This window comes from Octodon degus, unplaced genomic scaffold (assembly GCF_000260255.1).
Source record: "Octodon degus isolate 3935 unplaced genomic scaffold, OctDeg1.0 scaffold00123, whole genome shotgun sequence".
NCBI classification, from domain to species: domain Eukaryota; kingdom Metazoa; phylum Chordata; class Mammalia; order Rodentia; family Octodontidae; genus Octodon; species Octodon degus.
Window position 1 is genome coordinate 5,546,266 of NW_004524699.1, and position 20,230 is coordinate 5,566,495.

Sequence of the window (20,230 nt, forward strand, 5' to 3'; positions counted from 1 at the left end):
AAGTAGCAATCCTGATCAGCTCACCCAGTGCCTGCCAGCAGCACTGAGCAGCCCCTGCACCCAACAGCACTCGATTAGCAATGCCTGCCACAGGCATGGGAAGGGAATGATGAGCAGTATTGTACTGGACACCAGCTGAATCACAGTGGCCACCCCCAGAAAGCCCTTGTTGCCTTTCTGGTCACCCAGCAGCCCCTGCTGCCTACCAAGTACCACAATTGCACCTGCTCCTGCCATCATCTGGGAGTGTGAACCTGGGTCTGCCTGCCCATCTTCAGAGCCTACACTCCTAGATGACCTCCCATTTCCCATGAGCCCTGGTCCTGCCAGGGAGGGGCCTGGGACTTGGGGTGAGCACTCTCCCCCGCCCCCAGCCTTGGTTTCCCCTTCTGTATGATGAGGTGCTGGTCTCCCGCTCCCCAAGGTCCTGCCCAGCTCTGCCTGGGAGGATGCCCATTGTGCCAGCGCCCAAGGGCAGGTGGAGACAAAGCCGCATTTAATCAGATGTTAAATAGGTAAGAGACAAAGTAAGGCAGGAGAAAAGGCAACAGCTAATTAGCAGCATTGTTCTGCACTCGGCCTTCTCAAGAGAGTTTCAATTAGGTTGTTTCTCCTGGATAATAGTGGAGGGGAGGGGGAAAGCCAGAACGAGGGAAAGTGGCTTCTTCCTCCCTTTTAAGATAAAATCTAACAGGTTAGAGCCAGACTGCGCCAACCCCCACCCAGGCTCACTATATCGCACTGGGGGAAACTGAGGCCCAGAGATGCCCCACCCAAGGTCCCTGAATAAAGCAGGACACACCTGCCAAAGAGGCCCAGGACATCTGTCTCCATAACCAGGAACCTTTCTTTTCTTCTTCTTCTTCTTTTTTTTTAATGTATTTGGTACAGGGTCTCACTGCATAGCTCAGACTCATAGTGATCCTCCTGTTTTCAGCCTCCCCAGTGCCGGGATTACAGGCATGTGACACCACTCCTTGTCTGGGTGGCCGGCTCATTGTGCAAGGGGGTGGGGCCAGTGCCACATACAGTGCCGGGAATGGAACCCCTGTCCCTGCGCTTGCCGAGGCAGGCACTTGGTCTGCTGAGCTATCTCACTGGCCTCAGGGCCCTTTCTAATGGTTGAATTGTGCCCATCAGCTCTCTTGGGATTTTAGGGTTCCAACAAGACACCCAGAAGGACAAGGCGCCTTGAGGACAGCGTGACCTGGTGCTTTTGGCTTGTGTTATCTTTCACAGTGGGACCGAGACAGAGCGATCTGAGCCCCCTCCAAAGGAGATTAGATTGCTGCAACCCCGTCCTCTCCCCCTCATTGCCCCCACAGATGCCTTGTCACATTCTGGCAGCTTCTCTGCCACAGGCACGTGACTTGTTGCAGAGATGAGGAAACTGAGTCCCAGACAGGAAGGTGTGGCAGTGAAATGGCAGGTGAGTGACCCAGGGAAGCATAGGTCACTGCTCAGCTCCCCAGCCTCAGTGGCAGTCACTCCAGCCTGCTGTCCCCAGGACGAGGCTTCCACCCCTCAGCCCATGCCCCTGCTGCTCAGGGGCTCCAGCGCCCACCGTTGGCAGGAGTCATGCCCTTTGCTGGGCTCCAGTGAGGCAGCCTTAATGTCCATGAAATCCCCCCTGCGCAGCCTGCCTGCCCGGAACACAGAAAGCCTGACCTCCGGGTCTCTCTGCAGTGGCCGCTCCCAACACCCAGAGACCTCAGCAGCAGAGCCTGGTTCCCATGTCACTGGGGCCACACTGTTTGATGCAGTGCTTGGGGCACTGAGGCCCAGGCTTCTGGGGTGCCGAGTCCACTCACCTCGGGACTTCATTCCGATGAAACGGTTCTCCACGATATCGATGCGGCCTACACCATGCTTGCCCCTGTGGGAAGAGCAGTTCGCCTGGATGAGGCATTGGTGGAAGCCTGGGGTCAGATCCCACTTGCAGGGCTGGGCCTGGCTTGGCCCCATGCAGGGGCTTAGGTGCCATCCAAGAGATCCGGGTCTGTCACCTTATCCAAGCACCCCTTGTACAGGTGGGTAAGTCAAGGCCCAGCCTCACCATATTCATCTTTTATTTTGCCCTGGTCCCTGGCCCAGCCATGATCCTGGGAAACCTCAGCCCCTGGCAAGTAGCAGACCCCTGGGTTGTCATCACCTAGGCAGGACCAGGAGCCTAAATAGGGCCGAGGGGTACTCTCCTGTCAGGCCCATCCCTGGAAGCTCTGCGGCTAGGGGGGAGGGCACAGCCTGCTTGCTCGTCCCTAGCCGTGACCTTCAGTGGCCACCGTGGTTCTTGCCGGCTGCACACAGCAGCCTGTGGGAGGCCAGGGGGCGGTAGACACTCACGCTACGTCGTTCAGGTACAGGAAGAGCTCCAGGGAGGTTGTGTGGGTGGTGCCATCCTGCACGTTGGTCACCTTCACAGGGACCCCTAGGGCAGGAGGGACGAGGGTTATTGGCCTCCAGGCATGGGCTCCACCAAGGAGCTTGGAGGAGCCTGCGCCCGCCACCCCGCCCTCTTCTCTGGCCGCCACGCCTTAAACGCATGTGACAGATATAGAGTCCAAATGAGTCCTTCCAAGCCCTGCGCAGGTTGAGGCCTGCTGGGGGGAGAGAAGGGGGGAGAAAACCCCCAGAATGAAAGAGAAAGTGCAATAAAAACGCTCTCCCCCCACCCTCCCATTCTCTTCACCCCTTTTGCATTTAGGGGCTGTGAAATTGGAACCAGGCCCTGAACTAATTGAATTTCACGCTCCACCATTGTCTTAGGCGGGGAGCACCTTCTGTCCCACCGGTTCCCCAGGGCCGCCTGGCCGAGTGCAGCAGGGTCCCAGCGCACGCGCACACGCCACAGCCCCCTACCACATCTGTCAGGCGGACCCGGGAGCCCTGACCCGGGTACCCCAGCCCCACACGGCAGCCATCTGATGGAGTGGGGTGACCCCCTACCCGTCGGGTAGGGGGGCACCCGAGAGTTCTGAGAAGCAGGGTCCATCCAGGGTGGCAGTGGCTCGGGAAGGGCCAGGCTGGGCCTTGTGGAAGGGGGTGGCGGGGGAGGAGTGGGGGCCCTGGGTGGGTTCGGGGTTGACTTTGAATAGCAAGGGCACTTTCTCGAGCGGTGTGAAATGAGCAATAAATGTATTAGGGGGCTAACAAGAGAGCTGTAACAGTGACAAAGAAAAGCTGTTCAAAGTTGGCGGCTAATCTCCCACCCATCTGCCCGGCTCATTACCATGCGGCCAGCCACCGGGTGCCAATCAGCCCTCAATAGCGCCTTTCGAGTCTTTATTAGCCAGGCGCCGCTCCGAGGGCTGCGCTCACGGCGCTGTCAGCCTCGCCATTCTTCACCCCCATTTCCAGGGGTTTTATAACTTGGTTGTAAATTGCTATTAAATGTAAGTCTGCCCAATAATGAACCCTAAGCCCCTCTCGCCGCCCCCCGCCTCTCCCCCCTCCCTCTCTCTCCGCCCTGGTCCTATTATCGGCCAGCCTTCGCCAGGGCCTGCCCGAGATAAGAGGTGACATTGTTGGTGCTGCTGCCGGAGAAAGCCTCTTAGCCTTTAAAATAGTTAATAATTAGATTAAAACTTCAAATAAATTAACTAGAGAGTGAATGGGAACCAGGCAGGGGAGGGGTCCTCCCCTCCTCTTTTTTCTCCCCCTTTCTTCTTTTTCCAGACTGTCCCTTGGTCCTGACAATGGGTCACACCATTCCTCCAGCTCAGCCCGCGGAGCCGCCTGCCCTCCCGGACCCTCCGCAGCTTCCCTGAGCTCCAAGCACACAGGGAGTCCAGGTGCAGCTCCATCTTCTCGGAGCAGAGGACACTGCCAGAGGCTGGGGCAGGGGGGACCCGAGGAGGACAGCTACTTTGTCCCCAAGGCCTCTTGGATCCCCGGGAGGAGTGAAGCTACCTATGTGTCCTAGAAGAGGTGACACACGGAAGCACTAATGTATGAGACCAGGTCTGCCCCTGCCCCACCATCATGTGTCCCTACCTGCCCGTGCCCTGGGCACAGGGGGCAAAGCTGCCCCCAGGCTCACGCCGGCTGGAACTCCAGGCCTGACCCTCCGCTTTCCCTAGTAACCTGTTGCTTCCTGCCCCGTCCTCTGTCTCTGAGGTGCCCTGGGGACAGGCTGAGCCCCTGAGCCCCGTTCTTCTAACTTCCTGCTCCAGCCCCGAGCTGCTTTATGGATGGACAGGTTGCCCGAGCTGGCCTGGCCTCCACGAGCTCCCGCGCGACACTACCCCTCCAGGATGCCTCCCAGTTTCTTCAAAGTCCTCAACTGTCCTCCCCACCCTGCCACCTCACTCTGAGGGAGGCCCATGCTGTGCCCTCCCCTCCTTGCTGTAGGGCACAAGAGGACCATGGTGCCCAGCTGGAGGTGGGCACTTGGACCAGGCCAGCAGTCACTTCCTGTTGACAGCAGCGGGGATCAGTGCAAGACCCCATGGCACACACACAGACCTCATCCTGCAGAAGGAAAAAGGCAGCCCCTCTTTTACCTATTGCTGACAGGTGAGGATGCTGAGGCCCAGGAAGTCCCAAGCAGCTCAGGACTAGAAGGCTTTCCAGACTTGTGTGACGGGGACCCAGAGGCTGCGCTGCCCAGGGGCAGGCATCCTGGCTTCCAGTGTGGCAGAAGAGGTACAGAGGGCTTGGGTGGGCACCTACCTTTTTTGAATTCTATCTCCAGGATGTCAGGGCTGTTGGGGGCCTTGGCAGGGTCCTGGGTTTTTGTGTAGAGCCCCGGGGGAGCTTGGTTCTGAAAAGAGAAAACAGCTGGAGGGACAAGGTGTCACGGCCCAGCCCAGATGTGCCTGGACCCCCACACCGTGCACGCCCCTTCCTCTCTAGAACCTGGGCCCTGGGGCTCCCCAGCCTGGAGCGAGCCCAGCTTGCCAGGGGCTTGGAAACAAAGGGCTGGAGAAATCAGACAATTTTTCCCCTCAACTTGATCTCATCTTTTTCTTCGACGCCCCCACAGCTGGAGGCAGAATAGCAAGAGAGAAACAAGTCAGGAGGAAAAGTGTGACTTTGGAGGAGTCGCGCAGTGCGCGCGTCCCTGGGCTTCCCGGGAGCAGCACGCATGCTCGCTCGCTCTTGCCAGCGCCAGGAATTGGGGTTTATTCTGCACTGACCGCAAAGCTAATGACTACTCGTGACCCCAGCAGGTGCTCTGTCGAGCCGAGCTGTCCCCAGGGCCCCCGAGGTTAATACTCATGGGGAGAAAAGGGAAGAGCGAAGCAGAAACCCATTTGAAAACACATCAACCTTATGTATATTTGTGCTTGGCTGGGGGGGAATGGGGCCTTTCCTGGTGGGCGGAGGGACGGCTCCCAGCTTGGGAGGCCGAGTGCTGCAGTCCCTCTCTCTGCGGGCACACTGTGCCCAGCTGCACGGCTCCACCGCGGACCACAGTCCCTAGGGTCTGTCTCCCCAAACGCATGCTCACTGGCACACCCCAGTGTGGTGGGCAGCTCGTTCCTGGGCACCCCACCCACAGATGAAGACCAGAGGCTGGGTGCAGGGAGCAGTGTTGCCTCTCTCCTCTCCCCTGGCACCCAGCACGGCAGAGACCATGACATACTCAGTGAACAAAAAGCACTGGCTTCGGTAGTGGCACCCGAGAGTCAGAGGTGGGGCCCTGGACGGCTGCCGTACTTGCCAGCCTCAGTTTCTCCCTGTACTTGCCAGCCTCAGTTTCTCCATTTGTACAATGGGGAAATTATGCTGGCACGTGACTATCTTACAATTTAGGGGCGTGAACATTCATGACACAAGGCTCCTTCGACAGCCAGCAGTGTGCTCTGGGCCTTTGTCCCCTGAGGCCTTTTCAGGACAGGCTCTGGTCCCATCTGTGGTCCCCTTGCCCTCAGCTCAGTGCCAGCCAACCTCAGTTTTCCCTGACCCTCCAGCTTTCAGCACTGAAAGTGCTGCTGGGTCCAAAGACTCCTCAGAGGTCTGGGAAACCGGGAGGGCTTATCCTGCCTTCTCCACCTCTGAGGTCAGAGAGGCCACGATGGGACCCCTACCTGCCTATGCCTGGGGCCCTCAGCCCTTCACCTGTGCCCATTTTGGGGTGCCCTTAGGGACCCCCTGACCCAATGCCTGCATAGCCCTGAGACATGACTGGTCTGAACCATACCTCAACTGTCAAGGAGAGAACTGGAGAAAGGCCAGGTTCCCTGACCTGACCACGCAGACCCTGCACTCCTGCCACCTGCCTAGGCACACACAGCCGGAGGCCCCACCTCAGGCCAAAGAGCAACAGAACCAAGGCTGGATCTTGGGGCGACGGCAGGGCCCACCCTCCAAGCCTCCGCCTCAGCTGTGTTAGGCTCCCACAGCACGGTGCTTCGTGCTTCTCACTTCCTTGGGCTACACCGCTTAGAGATGAGGCCACACCTCTTAGAGATGACGAGGTTCGCATTTGAAAGGACAGAGGAGCAGGAAGCCTGCGAGGTAGAGGAGTCTCCTCTGCGAGGAAGTCGCAGGCAGCAACCTGACAGCACCCATGAGATAAAATAACTAAATAGAAATAAAACGCCATTTGCTTTGCACGCGGAGGTGGCGGCCAGCGGCTGCCTTTTTTTTACTCTCCCTCCTAAAAGCCCAGTTCAAATGACAAATAGTTTGTTGGCCAGTATCAATGCCATCTATTTATCCATCCCAGCGGGAGGCCCACTTCCAATGTCATCCTGGGGGGGTGCAGGAGCGGGGAGCGAGTGAAGGAGGGGGGCAGGGGGGCGGGGAGAGGGCGAAAGAAAGCATGAAACAGGGTCCGAGAAGGAGAGATTGGAATCAAATGGCCCATGAACTAAACCATGATGTAGAGGCATGATCAATGCGGCAAATGGTTTATTCATCCGTCAGCTACGGCGGGCCGGCCACTGAATGAACTCTTTCACTGTGGGCCGTATGAAGTTAAAGCAAGTAAATTTCTATCTTTCTTCGTATTAGCTGCCTCATTGCCCTTCAATCAGCCCTCATGGAGGCAGAAAATGGCTCAGCCATCTGCCTGCAAACCCTCCCTTCCGAAGGCCAAGGGGCTTTTTTGGGAGAGGGGGAGGAGCACCAGTTCCCCGGAGCTCGGGCTCCCAGAACCCCTGTGGGGCCAGGCTGCTCCCACATCCAGGGACACATGGGTGGGGTCTATGTCCAGTGCCCAGCACAGAGCCACCCCCTTGGGCTAGGCCAACTCAGAGGACAGTGCTGAGCCCTGCCAGACGGGCCAGGCACCAGCTGCTTCTGCCCACCCAGCCCAGCCCAGGCCAGCTTTCCTGGGTGGGTCGGACGGGTCAGGGGAGAACCTCTACCCCATCCCTGAGGCCTTGCCCCTGCCACGCTGAGCCCTGGCGAAGTGCCCTGGCTTCCCACTTGGAGCACGAGGACCCAGAGGCTCAGGTAGAGGTGGGGGAGCTTGCCCCTGTGTTGCCTAGCAACAAGAAACCAAGCTGAGATTTGCACCCAGGTCCCCCATCTCTAGGATCAGTGCTGACTGGGTGGCGGCATTCTCCACAGGCACTGACATCACAGGGGTGTGGGTGGAGTGGCCCACGGAAAGGTGACTGCCCCTCTGGCCTCAGCCCTGCTCCCCAATGCTACTCTGTTCCAGGGGTTCTGCTCCTCTCTCAGGGAGCAGAGGGCCGCAGTCTGCTAGAGCGGGGTGGGGAGAAGCTTCCTAGCACGCAGGGCCCGGCAGGACACTGGTCCCCTCTGGAGCTGACTGACTGGCTAATTAGAGGTGGGGGGGCCGGTGTCGAGGGGTCAGCAGAGCGTGAACTGGAAAAACCTGTGGCCAGCAGGCAGCAGCTCTACGGGGGCCATCAGCCCTTGGGGCACAAGGTGCCCGCTCCGCTGAGTGACAGGCGGGCACTTAGGTGAGCAGGCAGGGATGGAGCTGCCATCCGGTCTCTGCCTACACAGCTGGCACCCTGGGGAGCCCCACTTGGCCTCAGTTTCTTCACCCACAATGGGGGTGCACAGAGGCGGGACAGCCGGGGAAACACTGAAGCCAGAGACCGGGTGCCAGCAGCACTGGTGACCACCATCCCTGAGTATAGCACCCACAGTGGCATCAGGGATGCCAGGGCTCAGAGACCACTCAGGGACCCTTGGGGGCTCCACTCTCCCTGTCCTCAACCCACACCACCCACGCACCTTAGGTCCCAGCTGTCTCTCTGCCCCATCAATGAACAGGGCCCTCCCCCCATGTTCCCCTCATGCGAACCAAGCTGCCCACCAGGCCCCAAGACTGCGGGCACAGGGCGGGGCAGGACTGGGGACACAGACACCCTCCAGACACAGAACTGGTTCTCTTCCCATGAGAGACCCCCTTCTTGCCCTTCTACTTCCCACTGTGGCAGAGGACACATAAGAAACCCCCAAGAGACAGAAAACCCAAACTTCAAACCGGGCTGCTGGCCAGCCTGAGAGGCGGGGGACAAGGACTGGGTGGGTGGCTGTGAACTCAGACCCGGACGATGGGTCCCGGGGCCGCCCCCTCCCCCGGCTGGTGGGCACAGGCCGGGCCCTCCCAGGAGTGCCTCATCTGCCTAATTACGTCCTTAGTGTCTCAATCGCATGCTCCCTCTCTGTGTTGCCCTGAAATATTTCCTTCCCTATTCATCGTAGTGGCAATTAGCGAAAGAGCACTGGAGAAGGGGACGGGCGTCTCGAAACGCCGCGGGCAGAGGGCAGGCGGAGGGGCGGTGGGCAGGCTGGGCTGGGCGGGCGGCGGGTGCTTGGGCCGCACACCGCCCCCGTGAAATTTCTAATTAGGCTACAAATACAGCCGACAGCATCGGCACGGAGCAGCCACCGACAGCGGCAGTGGGGGTGATTACCTTGGGATTCTCCAGGATGCCGGCCTCGTAGCTGTAGGGAGAGCGAGAGGGTCAGTGGGGAGGGGACACAGTGGTGTCACCGCCTGCTGGGTCCATGAGTCCTGTCCACCCTCTTCTCCCTGGGAAGCCCCTGCTGCCAGCAATACCCGGGGCTTCCCCTGGTGCTGTGGGCACCGGGGCTGCAGTGAAGGAGGGCTGGGACTCTCCCTCCCTGCCATGGGGCTGAGCCCATGGGTGGCTCTGCCACCAGTCACCTTCACATGCTGTTCCTTGGGCCTCAACTCTCTTCCCCACACCTCGGTTTTCACCACCACTTTCCCAGAGAAACCAGGTGGCTGGGACACAGAAGGGGCCGCACGGGGACCCGGCATGGGCTGGGCACAGGCCCGCAGGCAGGCTTACCTGATATGCATGAGATTCTCATCCATGCTCCATGGGCTCTTGGGGGTGACGGGGACGGGGATTCCGTGTTGCTGGGGGGCAAAAGAGAGCACGGGCGGGTCAGGCAGGCTCAGTGCCTCAGTGTTCCCACAGGGGCAGACAACCCCAGACCCGGGCCACCACCCGCCCTGCTGGGGCTGCTGGGGCATGGGGCCCTCCGCTGGATGCACCCACCAGCCTACAGACTCTGTAAGACCTGTCTGAAGCAAAGGATGTTAGAAGCAGATGTTAGCATGCCTTCTAGAGGATTCTGAGTACATCTCCTAGGAAGCCTGAAGCCCTAGCGCCAGGGTCTCCTGGCACCGGCTCGCTGGCCTCTGCATGGCTCAGACACCCAGCTCAGGTCGTGTGTCACTTCAGAACACTCCAATCCCACACTTAGGTAGCTAGGACCTCCTGCTTGGAACCCGGGGCAGGGGGCTGCTGGCACCTTGGCAACCTGTGCCCTGCACAGGGCCTCTGCCCTCCTTCAGCTCCAACTCCAAGCCCCGAGCCAGCATGCAGGATGCGGCCCTGGCTGGCAGCCTTGCCCTGGGCGTGCCCAGCTCTGTGTTGGCTCTCCTCACATCCGTGAGGGCCATTCTACAGCCCTCCTCCAGGAAGCGGCTGCACACCCTTCATTCTCATGTCCACTGAAAATGAGGCTTAAAAAACAGAGGATAAACTCCTTAGATTCCTAGCTTTACCAGTAAACTCACTTTATTTTATTTTAATTCTTGTCTTTTTTAGATAGGGTCTCACTACACAGTTCAGGCTGGCCTTGAGCTCACTTTATAGCCCAGGCTGGTCTCAAATTTTTTTTTTTTAATTTTATGTGTGTGTGTGTGTGTGTGTGTGTGTGTGTGTGTGTGGCCAGCTCAGCCCACCAGGGGGCGGGGCTGGCTGGCATGTGGTGCTGGGGGATTGAACCGCGGTCCCTGTGCTTTGCTAAGCTTGTTCTAAGTAGGTACTTTAGACCACTGAGCCATCTCACCAGCCCCTGGTCTCAAATTTGTAATGATCCTCCTGCTTCAGCCTGCTGACTGCTGGGATGACAGGTGTGCACCATGTCCAGCTCAGACTTATTCTAAAAATGAAACAAACCAAGCCTGGTGTGGTGGTGTGTGCCTGTAATCCAGGACTCTGCGAGCCTGAGGCAGGAGAATCACAAATTGAAGACTCACTTGAGCAACTTATTGCCTTAGCAAGACCCCTGTCTCAAAATAGAAAATAAAAAGGGCTAAGTGTGTGGCTCAGTGGGAAGGCCAGGGGCTTGAGCCCCCATGCTGCCAACCCCTCTCAATCTCCCAATAAATACCTCACCCTCTACTCTAGAGTTTGTGTGCTCCCTGACGTAAATTACGCAAGCAAATGAGACCCCGTTTCCAGGCTGTTCGATGTGGGGACACACATCAGCACCAAAGCTGCAGGCCAAGCTCCCTGGAGCATCTGGTTTTGGGGCAGCGTTTTGGAAAGCAGTTGGTTTTGGGAGGCAGAACCCTGCCTGCTTTCCCCAGGGGCTGCAAAGATCGGAGGACGGAAAAGGGCAGATCGAGGCGGGCAGATCGAGGCGGGCAGATCGAGGCGGGCAGATCGAGGCGGGCAGCCTAGACTTGGCAGAGGCGGGCGCCAGCCATCACCGTGACAGGACCTGGGGCGCGTCTGCTTCCTGACCTCCCTCTGCCCTGACCACCCCAAAGCCCCAGCTGTAACTGGGGGTAAAAAACAAAGGCCACCTTCCACGTGGGGCCAGAAGGCCACCGAGAGCCACCTTGTGCTTTACTCTCTAGCACTTTATGATTAATTATGAGAACCAGTGCGGGCAGCCCTGGGCGTCCCTGCGCGCTCGATGGACTGGGGCGAGACCGCCAGTGCATCACGCCAGTGTTTCTACCAGTCTGCCTGAGCACCTTTTGGCCTTGAAAGCGGAGCTTTTCAAAGCTGCATTGATTTTTTTGTCTCCTCTGTTTCAGCTCACGGCTGGCTCTGAATTTTGGACAAAGCTTCCTGTCTGCTCAGGGATTCTGGTCACTTCCTGGGTGGCTCAGGCTCTGCTTCAGGAACAGACTCCCATTACCCAAGCTCGATTCTGAAACCCGGCTCCAGAGACGCGGCAGGAGACCAAGGGGGCCCGCAGGCATCTCTCCCCATAGAAACCTTTTTTCCTGATCAGAAGTTCGTGGGGACAGCAGCTGAGCCCAGCACCCTCTCCCCAAAGCCAAGAGAGGGACCGCAACACTTCCAAAATTTGTCTCTGCCAGAAAACCCAGGGATGGCTCCTCCGTGGTGGGTGCAGGTGGTCGGCCCGTCGGACCCTCGCTGGAGCGCGCATAGCGGTGCGCGAGGCTCAGGACTCATTATTCTTAAAGATGAGGCCTGCTTTGCAGCACACAGCTCCAAGGAGACATGGGGGCGGGGGGTCGCCCCGCCAGCCTCTGCCGCCTTAATAGCGCTGCTATTTGACGATTTGTTTGGCAACATATGGGTTTGCTCTTGTAAACTCCCCTTTTCATAATAAAACAACAGATGGCGGAGGAGCTCCTTCCTCCCAGCGCTCCAGGTCTTAATGGGATGCTGGCGGCCAGGGCAGGGCTGCGTTCCCGCCGCTTCCCCTACCACGCGGCACCTTAGCGGCTGCAAGCACGCTCAGCCGGCCCTGGCGGCTGCTATTTAAAAACCTGAACAATTTTCTGGTGTGTGCATTGGGTCACTTTCCCCATCTGATTGATTGAGGCTGTTTGTCAAGGGCTGCCTCCGAGCCACTGTGAAGAAGGGTCCCCCGGGGAGCTGCTAAGGGCCTCAGGGCAAAACTTATGTGTTTTACTGCAGCTTGTACTTCAAACAGGGCCGCAGGCAAGAAAAAGGCCTTGCTGGCCATTCAGGTGTCCCCTTGTCCCTGAGAACTGCGAGGGACAACAAGCAGCCGAGTAGCCGCAGAGACAAGCTCCTTGCTCAGAACATGGACATGGTGGGGACCACACCTCCACAGGGCCAGCTGGGGTGGGGCTCAGGGGCCCCTGGACAGGGAGGCAGCTGAACCAGAGATTCAGTCCCCATGCTGGCCCCAAGTCACTTGAGCGGGGCTAGGGCAGGCGGTGGCAGACAGAGTCCTGGACGCCGGGCAGACTTCTCCTTACCTTTGCATAGTCCATGAGGTCGTTGCGGCCCCGGAAGCGGTTGTAGAATTCGGGCATCCGCCAGGGAGCGATGACCTGAACACAAGGCAAGGGCTTAGGTGGGGGGACAAAGCTGCCAGCTTCTCCTAGCCCTTCCGGGCATAGCTGGCTTCCTCAGGAGGGGCTCACATTTCCGGGAACCACCTGGGGGTCTCTTGCTGGACCTCCCCAAGAGGATGCAGTCCATGGGAGGATCCAGTAAATGGGAGAGAATGCAGCAGCCGCACTGGGCAGGCCTGAGCTCAGCGGTGGGCGGCCGTGCACCCCCTGGACCTCAGTTTCCCCAGCTGAGACCTCAGGATCTGAGCCAGGCACAAGGACCCTTGGTGGACTGTGGGGTCCCAGGGGTGACTCATCCCTCCAAGTTTTCTGCCTGAGTAGGGAGACAGAAGGGCCCCTCCAGCCAAAGGTAAGGGTGGAGACTCTAAAGAAAGCGCCTGTTCACCCCTGGGGCTCACCAGAGCTAAGGCCCCTGCTTCTCAGCACAATGATGTGGGTGTACAGTGGGGGCATCAGATGGAGGAGAAACTGGCTTGGGGTTTGGGGTGGGGAGATGGGGTGCAGCGCGCCAGGCTCAGCAAGGGGAGTAGGTCACCCCGAGCCCCTACCCCTGCTTCTGGAGACCAGCTTGTGCACCCAGCACAGCCTCCACCAGGCCCTGGGCTCAGCCTCTGCAGACAAAAGACCAGAAACCAGATGCCCCAGCCCCTGCAGCCACCGTGGGAACCAGGGACTCAGGGACTCGGAGATGTGAGTGTCGGGGCTTGGGGCCCGGGGCAGCCTCACGTCAACAGCAGCCTCAACAGCAGCTACTGTTCAAGGCCTCTTGCTGGCCTGGCATGCGGGGTCACAGTAGATCATTAGAGCTCATTACCGAACCCCTCCAGGCCACGCTGGGTCCTAGATAGCTGCCACCTGGCAGAGGGATGGACAGACCCCAGCAAGGGCGAGACGGACACTTAGAGCCCAGGGCTCCAGGAGGGTCATGCCTCGCAGAACCTTGGCCAAAGTGGCTGCAAAGGGGCTCAGGTTAAGGCTGCTGCCATCCACAGCCCTCACAGGGCCCCACAAGGCAGCAGCTGTGCCCCTAGGACGGGACCAGGACTAGAACAAGGATGCTGAATGCCCCATCAAGGGCTTGTGCACATCGCCTTCAAGTTGGACACTAACATTCTGGACACATGGGGTCAACAGAAATGTGACCAAGATGAGCCACCTGCTTCTGTTCATTCACTTTCTTACATGAGACAGCTAGAAAAATTGGACCAGCCCGCAGGGTTTGCACATCCTCCCCCATACACATGCGCCGAGCCCCAGGCCAGGGGCAGGTGGGGGGGCAGGGGCAGCACGAGCAGGCGGACAGTGCCCATGCCTGGCACTGAGGGACAGGCCAGGACAGGGCCAGGAGAATCTCTCCTGTCCTGAGGAGTCTCCTCTGGACGGGATCAGCCACAGGCAGCCAGGTAGGAGCCAGGGCGTGGCTAAAGGGCTGGGGGTAGAATGCACCTCAGCCTAGAAATCTGCATGCAAGCTGGCCTGGCCTGCACTCTGGGACTTCAAGAGCAGCAGCACCGGGCCACAGCCAGGAGCACGGTGACCGCGCAGAGCACTCGCTCCAGGCTCAGTGGGGCAGCAGGTTCCCTGACATGGAGAAGAGTCCTGAACCGCCAGGGCCCACCGCTGAGGACCGGGGCAGCGTCTCACCTTAATCTTGGGGGCCAATGAGTAGCACGTGAGCTCGAACCGCACCTGGTCGTTCCCCTGAAACACAGGACACAGGACTGTCAGGCGCCACAGGGGTCATGGGAGGCTGTGACCCCACAGGGGTCACGTGCATGCACCCACCTCCCGCCTCGCCGCCTGCTGAGCCGCTGCACTACGCCCAGAGAGGCTGAGGAACCAGCAGCTTCCTGCAGGCAAGACTCGAACTCAGGGCCTCCGGGTCTGGCTCCAGCGAGTGCAGGAAGCCACGCCCCTGTGCCTACAGCTCTGCCTTTTAGTAGTGCGTTGTGATACACAGTAAATGCGCTCGGCTTGGGGATGCACAGCCGTGTCACAGCTCCTTCTCAGTCCCCCCAGACCCCTTCCATTTGCAGAAGATCCACCTCCTTGTTTCCTGTTTCACTTCGCCTTTCATTTGCACCTTGGATTTCTGCTCTAAGAGAAGCCAGTTGATGTCTGAACTGATTTATTTCATCGAACGTTACAGCTCCAAGGTGCACCCATCCTCCTATGCAAGACTCAAGCCAATCCTTTTTTTTTTTTTTGCGGAACCAGGGATTGAACTCAGGCCCTTGCGCTTGCCAGGGAAGCACTTATTCCACTGAGCCATCTCCCCAGCCCCTGCCTATCCTTCTTTACGGCAACATAGCACTCTGCTGTGTGCAAATGCATTCTCTCTACCCACTTGCTGTTGATAGACGGAGGCAGCTGCCGGGTTTAGCTGTGATGAGTTGGTGTATGGGTCTGTGTGTGCACAGTGAGGGGGTGTGCAAGTGGCAGGGGCACCCACTTGTGACACCCAGCAGAAGGGCCGTACACCTGAAGGACATGGGGTGGGGTTACCCGTGTGGGTGCAGGCAGACTCATGGTGATCCTGTGGCATTCACACATGCTAACATGTATGCACACAGTTCTGGGGGTGCACCCAGGACCCCACAGGGCCTCCCCCAGGCAGCTCCCCACGCTGTCCACCCCAAGCATACAGGCTCCTCCCTGCACCTGGCCCCACTGCCCCAGAGGGCAGGGCCTGGCTGGGCGCTCGGCCCCTCACCACTGTGAGCTAGAGTCCTGTGAGCCTCGGATTGCTTCCCTGCTGGGGATGGGGGTGGAAGCAGATGACAGAAGGCCTAGTGGGGGCTCCTCCAAGGCCCTGCACCCGCTCCTGCCGCCACCGAACAGTCTGATGACACCCATGGACCCCACTGCACAGGGAGGACAGGAGCCAGCACCAGCGCCGGGCCAGAGGGCAGGGAAATAACAGGGGTTCTTCACCTACTCTGGAAACTGCACAGCGCAGCGAGGTGCAGGAGCAACGTGCCATTTTCCAGAGCCTGCCAGGTGACACGGAAACCTGCCTGCAGCCCTCCTGGCAGCGCCAGGGCGCCAAACAGAGCTGTGACCTGCGATAGTCCTTGCCACCCCACTCCGTCCCTGGGGAGCGTGGCTGTTATGTGCTGTCACCTAGACAGCCACTGGGGCTGAACTTAGCTTCAGATGAGGACCTCGAAGCTCAGAGAGGTGACTTTGCCAGGTGCCAGGCCACACAGGCCACACACCCGTGCCATGCACGCTCGCCCAGGTCTGGGCTCCAGCTGGATGAGGCCCTTGCCTCTGACCACTAGGCGGGATCTGGCCAGCTGCCTGCTGGATGGGTCTGGTAGCACCTGGTGTCCCCTCTGGCCCTCAGGCTCTGCCAGCCCAGCCTGGGAGCAGTGGTGGCTGCTGTGCAAAGTGGGATCAGGAAGGTCACGGCCCAGGGTTACGCTGTACAGCTCTTTCCCAGTTTCCCCGACAAAGGCCGCTCGTGCCTCCCTGGTGGGTGGCTGGGCAGCTGTCTGGACCCCAGTGCGGCTGGGGAGGACGCCCATCTGCTCTAGGGAGGTTGGAAGGAGCCAAGCAAGGGCCCTCCCTGGCTCCAAGTCCATCCTCACCTAACCCAGCCATGCTCCAGGGTGGCCCTGCAGCTTCTAGAAGAGAGGCACAGCGTGCCACACACATATGCACGCACGCACACAAACCCACGTGTGTGACGTGGTGGCGCCCACAGGGCCAGCGCTCGGGGCTTCCATCTACCCTGGGACACCCTGCAGATGCTGCCATTTACAAACTGCTGCCGCAGCCAGCAACTCAGGCTCATATTTCTAGGCAGCAGGGCGGCTCCTCACAGTGCTGCCCTCTTGTTTGGTCCGGCCGAGCAGCACCAACTAAGTCCTGCTCTGCCCTGAGGGTTCCCCGGGTACCCCAACTGCCGGGGCAGCCAGAGCTAGACCCCACCCATGGAAGGGGGAGGAAGCGCCTTCGGGGGACCACTTCCAGGCTGGAGCAAGGACTGTGGCCTGGAGTCCCTGCAGTCCCACGCAGAGCGCTGTCTAGGTGCAGCCGGGATCTGGGTCATGGGAGCCCCGTCGCCTTACTCTGACTGGCCCATCCCTGGAGTCACCAGTGCCCTGCCCCAAGCCTCCCCTCTCGCACCTCAAGTCTCAAACATCAACTCCAAGGACCGTCAGGGGCTTTCCAGGTATTGCACGCGAGGAGAGACTGAGTCACGGGAGCCGACGTTGCTGCAGGGGCCTAGTCAACACTGGCCACAGAAGCACCCTCAAACCCGAGGCTCTGGTGCCCTCTGGTGGCCACATGGAGGCAGTGAGCACTGGGCCGCGGGAGGCTGCTGGGGTGTCTGGGCTCTTGCCCCTGTTCTGCCAGCGGCAACACTTGGGGTTCTCAGGGGCCCTTCTCTGGGGAGAGTCCTGATCCGCCGCGTGCCACCCTGCTCACTGCAATGCGATGCGCGGCTGGGTGATTTCTGCAGGGGTTTGGGTTGGACCCGCTTCCTGCAGAGGGGGTTCCTGCGAGGCAGCATGGCAGGGGCAGGGACCTTGTGGGAATTATCCTACCCATCGCTCCCAGGCGCACGCTGGGCCGGGCCTATTTTTATCCGCGCTGTGCAGGAAGCAGGCTGGTGAGGGGTAAGATGCCTGGGCACAGGGGAGCTGGGCGCTGAACCCCACGTCCGAGCCTCTGGGTGTCTCTCCTGCGCCCTCTGCTGCCAGCCAGCGGGACTGCCATCTCCCGGAAACTAACTGCAAGGGGTTGCTGGGGAAGCCATTGGCCACACCCGTGACACCCACGCCCTTGAATCAATCGCCCGCCTGATGTGGCCCTCAGTCTGGTTTGGCCTGACCTTGACTTTGACCTTAGTGCTTTTCTCACAGCCAGTCTCTGCCCCAGTCCCTTGGGTCTAGGTCTGCAGCCGGGTTGTTCAGTCCAGCCTGGCCAATGGTCTCCCTGCCCTTCACCCACACCCCTCTCCTCAGCCCCTGCCCCTCAGTGGGTGGTGACCTGCTCCCACCAGCACCCCTTCAGCCCGCCCCAGGACAGGCTCTCGGTAGTGAGCTCCCCATCACTGGGAAGGCTCAAGGCCCGCAGGCTGCAATGTACTTAGGCTGTGTTCCTGGCCCAGGCCATTGGCATGGTGACAATAACCCTGAGCGCGGATGGCAGCTGACAGTGTTCAGAACGGCGGGTCTGGGGCACTGCCATGTTGGGGTGACATGGTAGGACTGTCCTGCCTCCCCTGCAGGGCTCACACAGGCAGAGGAAGAGGGTGTGTTACACATCCCCTTGAAAAGATGGGTTCAAAGACCTGGTGGGGCGATCTGCACCTACAATCTCAGCTCTCAGGAGGCTGAGGCAGAAGGATTGCCCTGAGTGTGAAGCCAGGACCCCCTGGTGAAACCCCAACGCCAGAAAAAGGACAGAGGTAGTCGTACTCCCCAGGGCCTCAGAATGTACCCCAACTAAGACAAGGGCATGGGCTGACCCTACCCACCTAGTGTGATGGATAGCCTTATACACAGGAGAAATGCGGATAGGGACAGACACGGGGCGCTGCCATGTGGGCGCAGATCGGGGGACGGGTGCATCCACTAGCCCAGGAATCTCGGTAGGGCCACAGCCCCATTTTGCAAATGCAGAAACTAAAGCTCAGAGAGGCAAAGGCAAGGTGGGGACTAGAACTTGCTACCCTCCTGCTTCAGCCTCCCCAGTAGCAGGGAGCTTTGCTGGGCTCCCCACCCTGCCTGCCCACCAGGTTCTCTGGGCAGCAGCACTGCCTCCCCCCTTAGCCCAGCCCTCCAAGGCTGGCCCATCCCGCTCCTCACCTTGCCTGTTGCACCATGAGATACATACTGGGCGCCCTCCCGCTGGGCAATCTCCACTTGCTTGCGGGCAATACAGGGCCTGGCGAGGGAGGTTCCCAGGAGGTAGCGGTCCTCGTACAGCGCGCTGGACTGAATGGCAGGCCAGATGAACTCCTCCACAAACTCCCTGCTCACATCCTCGATGAACACCTAGGAGACAAGGGCCATGAGAGGGGCCTTCTCAGGGGTGAGGGCTGACTGAGTACAGTGCTGCGGGAGCTGCTCCCCCTCTCTTTCTGCATCTGTAGCAGACATCACTAACCAGTTTCTGCTAATCATATCTTTACTCTCCTTGTTGTGCTCATGGCAGACATTGCTAATCAATCCTGAGCTATCATCCCACCAAAACCAGACTGCCCATAAATCCTTCCCAATAAGATGAAACTCAGGTAGCACCTAAGACCTACAGCAGCAGTTTTCAATCAGGGGTGGTCTATTCCCCAGAGACACTTACAATATCTGAACACAATTTTGACATAGTTGCCAGCTTCAGGGAGATGAGAGGGCTTGTGATACCTCATAGGCAAAGGGCAGCTACAGGCAAACAGTGCCAAGATTGATATTGTGCAGTTGTGAGGAGCCATTCCCCAAAAGCAGACCCCTCCAGGGAGGCAGCGTCCACTCCCCACAGCGACACTGAGACACGCCTGGCCCTCCTCCATCACCATGACATGCCAGGTACAGTGGCCCACACACCTGCAATCCCAGCCTGCGGAGGTTGGGGCAGGAGGAGCCTAAGTGTGAGTCTAGTCTGGGTGACTTAGCAGGGCCCTCTCTTAAAATTTAAAAATTGAAGAAGGACTGGGAATGCAGCTTAGTGCAAAGGCCCTGGGTTTCATCCCCCTACTAGAAAGGAAAGGAAAGCGATTCGGGGGGCTCTGAATGTTATATGCAAGACAATAAACAGGAAACACTGTGAATAAATGGAAAACCGTTTGGTCGGTGACCAGGTCAGGCTGACCTCCAGCACACTACCCTCCTAGTCGCTCTGTGCTTCTCCCTCTCCCTGGTCCTGTTCGGACAGCCCTGCCCCCTCCTGGGGACCCGGACATCCTCAGAGGGGGATGCGCTCTAACTCCTGGCACAGTCACCAAGTGACCTGGAAACGTGGCTTCCATGCCCATGTAATTCCCAGCTCCTTGTGCCCTTGCTCTGGGCCAGGCAGGATTTAAGGTCCTGGCAGCCTGCACACAGCAGGGCCCTGCAGAGGGGCTTGGTGCTGCTAGGCAGGTGGGCCAGTGGCGTGCTCCACATCCCTGCCCAGCTCCCTCCCTGCTCGCTCCCTGCTCGCTCCCCAGGGAACGGACAGGAGTTCTACATGGCACTGTGAGCCCTGTGAGCGACACCACATGGGCCCTGTCTGCCACTGGCTCTTTACCCAACATGGGGCCTGCTTACCACCAGACTCAACACACAGGGAGCACGTGGAAGTCAGCTGCACCTCGCTGGTCTGTGTGACAGGTGGAAGTATAAGTGGATGGGTGGAGAGATGAAGTGAGTGGCCGGATGGATAGGTGGGTGGATGGATGGACAGATGGATGGGTGGATGGGTAGGTGAGCGGATGGGTGAGTAGACAGGTGGATGGGTGGGTAGGTAGGTGAGTGGACAGGTAGATGGGTGTGTGGGTAGGTGAGCAGATGGGTGAGTGGACAGGTGGATGGGTGGGTGGGTGAGTGGACAGGTGGATGGGCGGGCAGGTAGGTAAGTGGATGGGTGAGTGGACAGGTGGATGGGCGGGCGGGTAGGTGAGTGGATGGGTGAGTGGACAGGTGGATGGGTGGGTGGGTAGGTGAGTGGGCAGGTAGATGGGTGGGTGGGTAGGTGAGCGGATGGGTGAGTGGACAGGTGGATGGGTGGGTGGGTGAG

The 20,230-nt window shown here is 59.3% G+C and overlaps 1 protein-coding gene across 1 annotated transcript in view; it reads right to left on the reverse strand.

Moving 5' to 3' along the window:
- Ass1 (argininosuccinate synthase 1) overlaps positions 1 to 20,230 on the reverse strand; it is a 39,284-nt gene that overhangs the window by 15,056 nt on the left and 3,998 nt on the right. Inside the window, exons 4-11 of the mRNA XM_004640450.2 lie at positions 18,325 to 18,513; positions 14,147 to 14,203; positions 12,404 to 12,478; positions 9,249 to 9,319; positions 8,847 to 8,877; positions 4,672 to 4,762; positions 2,344 to 2,428; positions 1,812 to 1,876 (exon numbers count right to left, since the gene is read on the reverse strand). Of these exons, the coding sequence (XP_004640507.1) occupies positions 1,812 to 1,876; positions 2,344 to 2,428; positions 4,672 to 4,762; positions 8,847 to 8,877; positions 9,249 to 9,319; positions 12,404 to 12,478; positions 14,147 to 14,203; positions 18,325 to 18,513 (664 nt within the window). The remainder of the gene's footprint in view (positions 1 to 1,811; positions 1,877 to 2,343; positions 2,429 to 4,671; positions 4,763 to 8,846; positions 8,878 to 9,248; positions 9,320 to 12,403; positions 12,479 to 14,146; positions 14,204 to 18,324; positions 18,514 to 20,230) is intronic.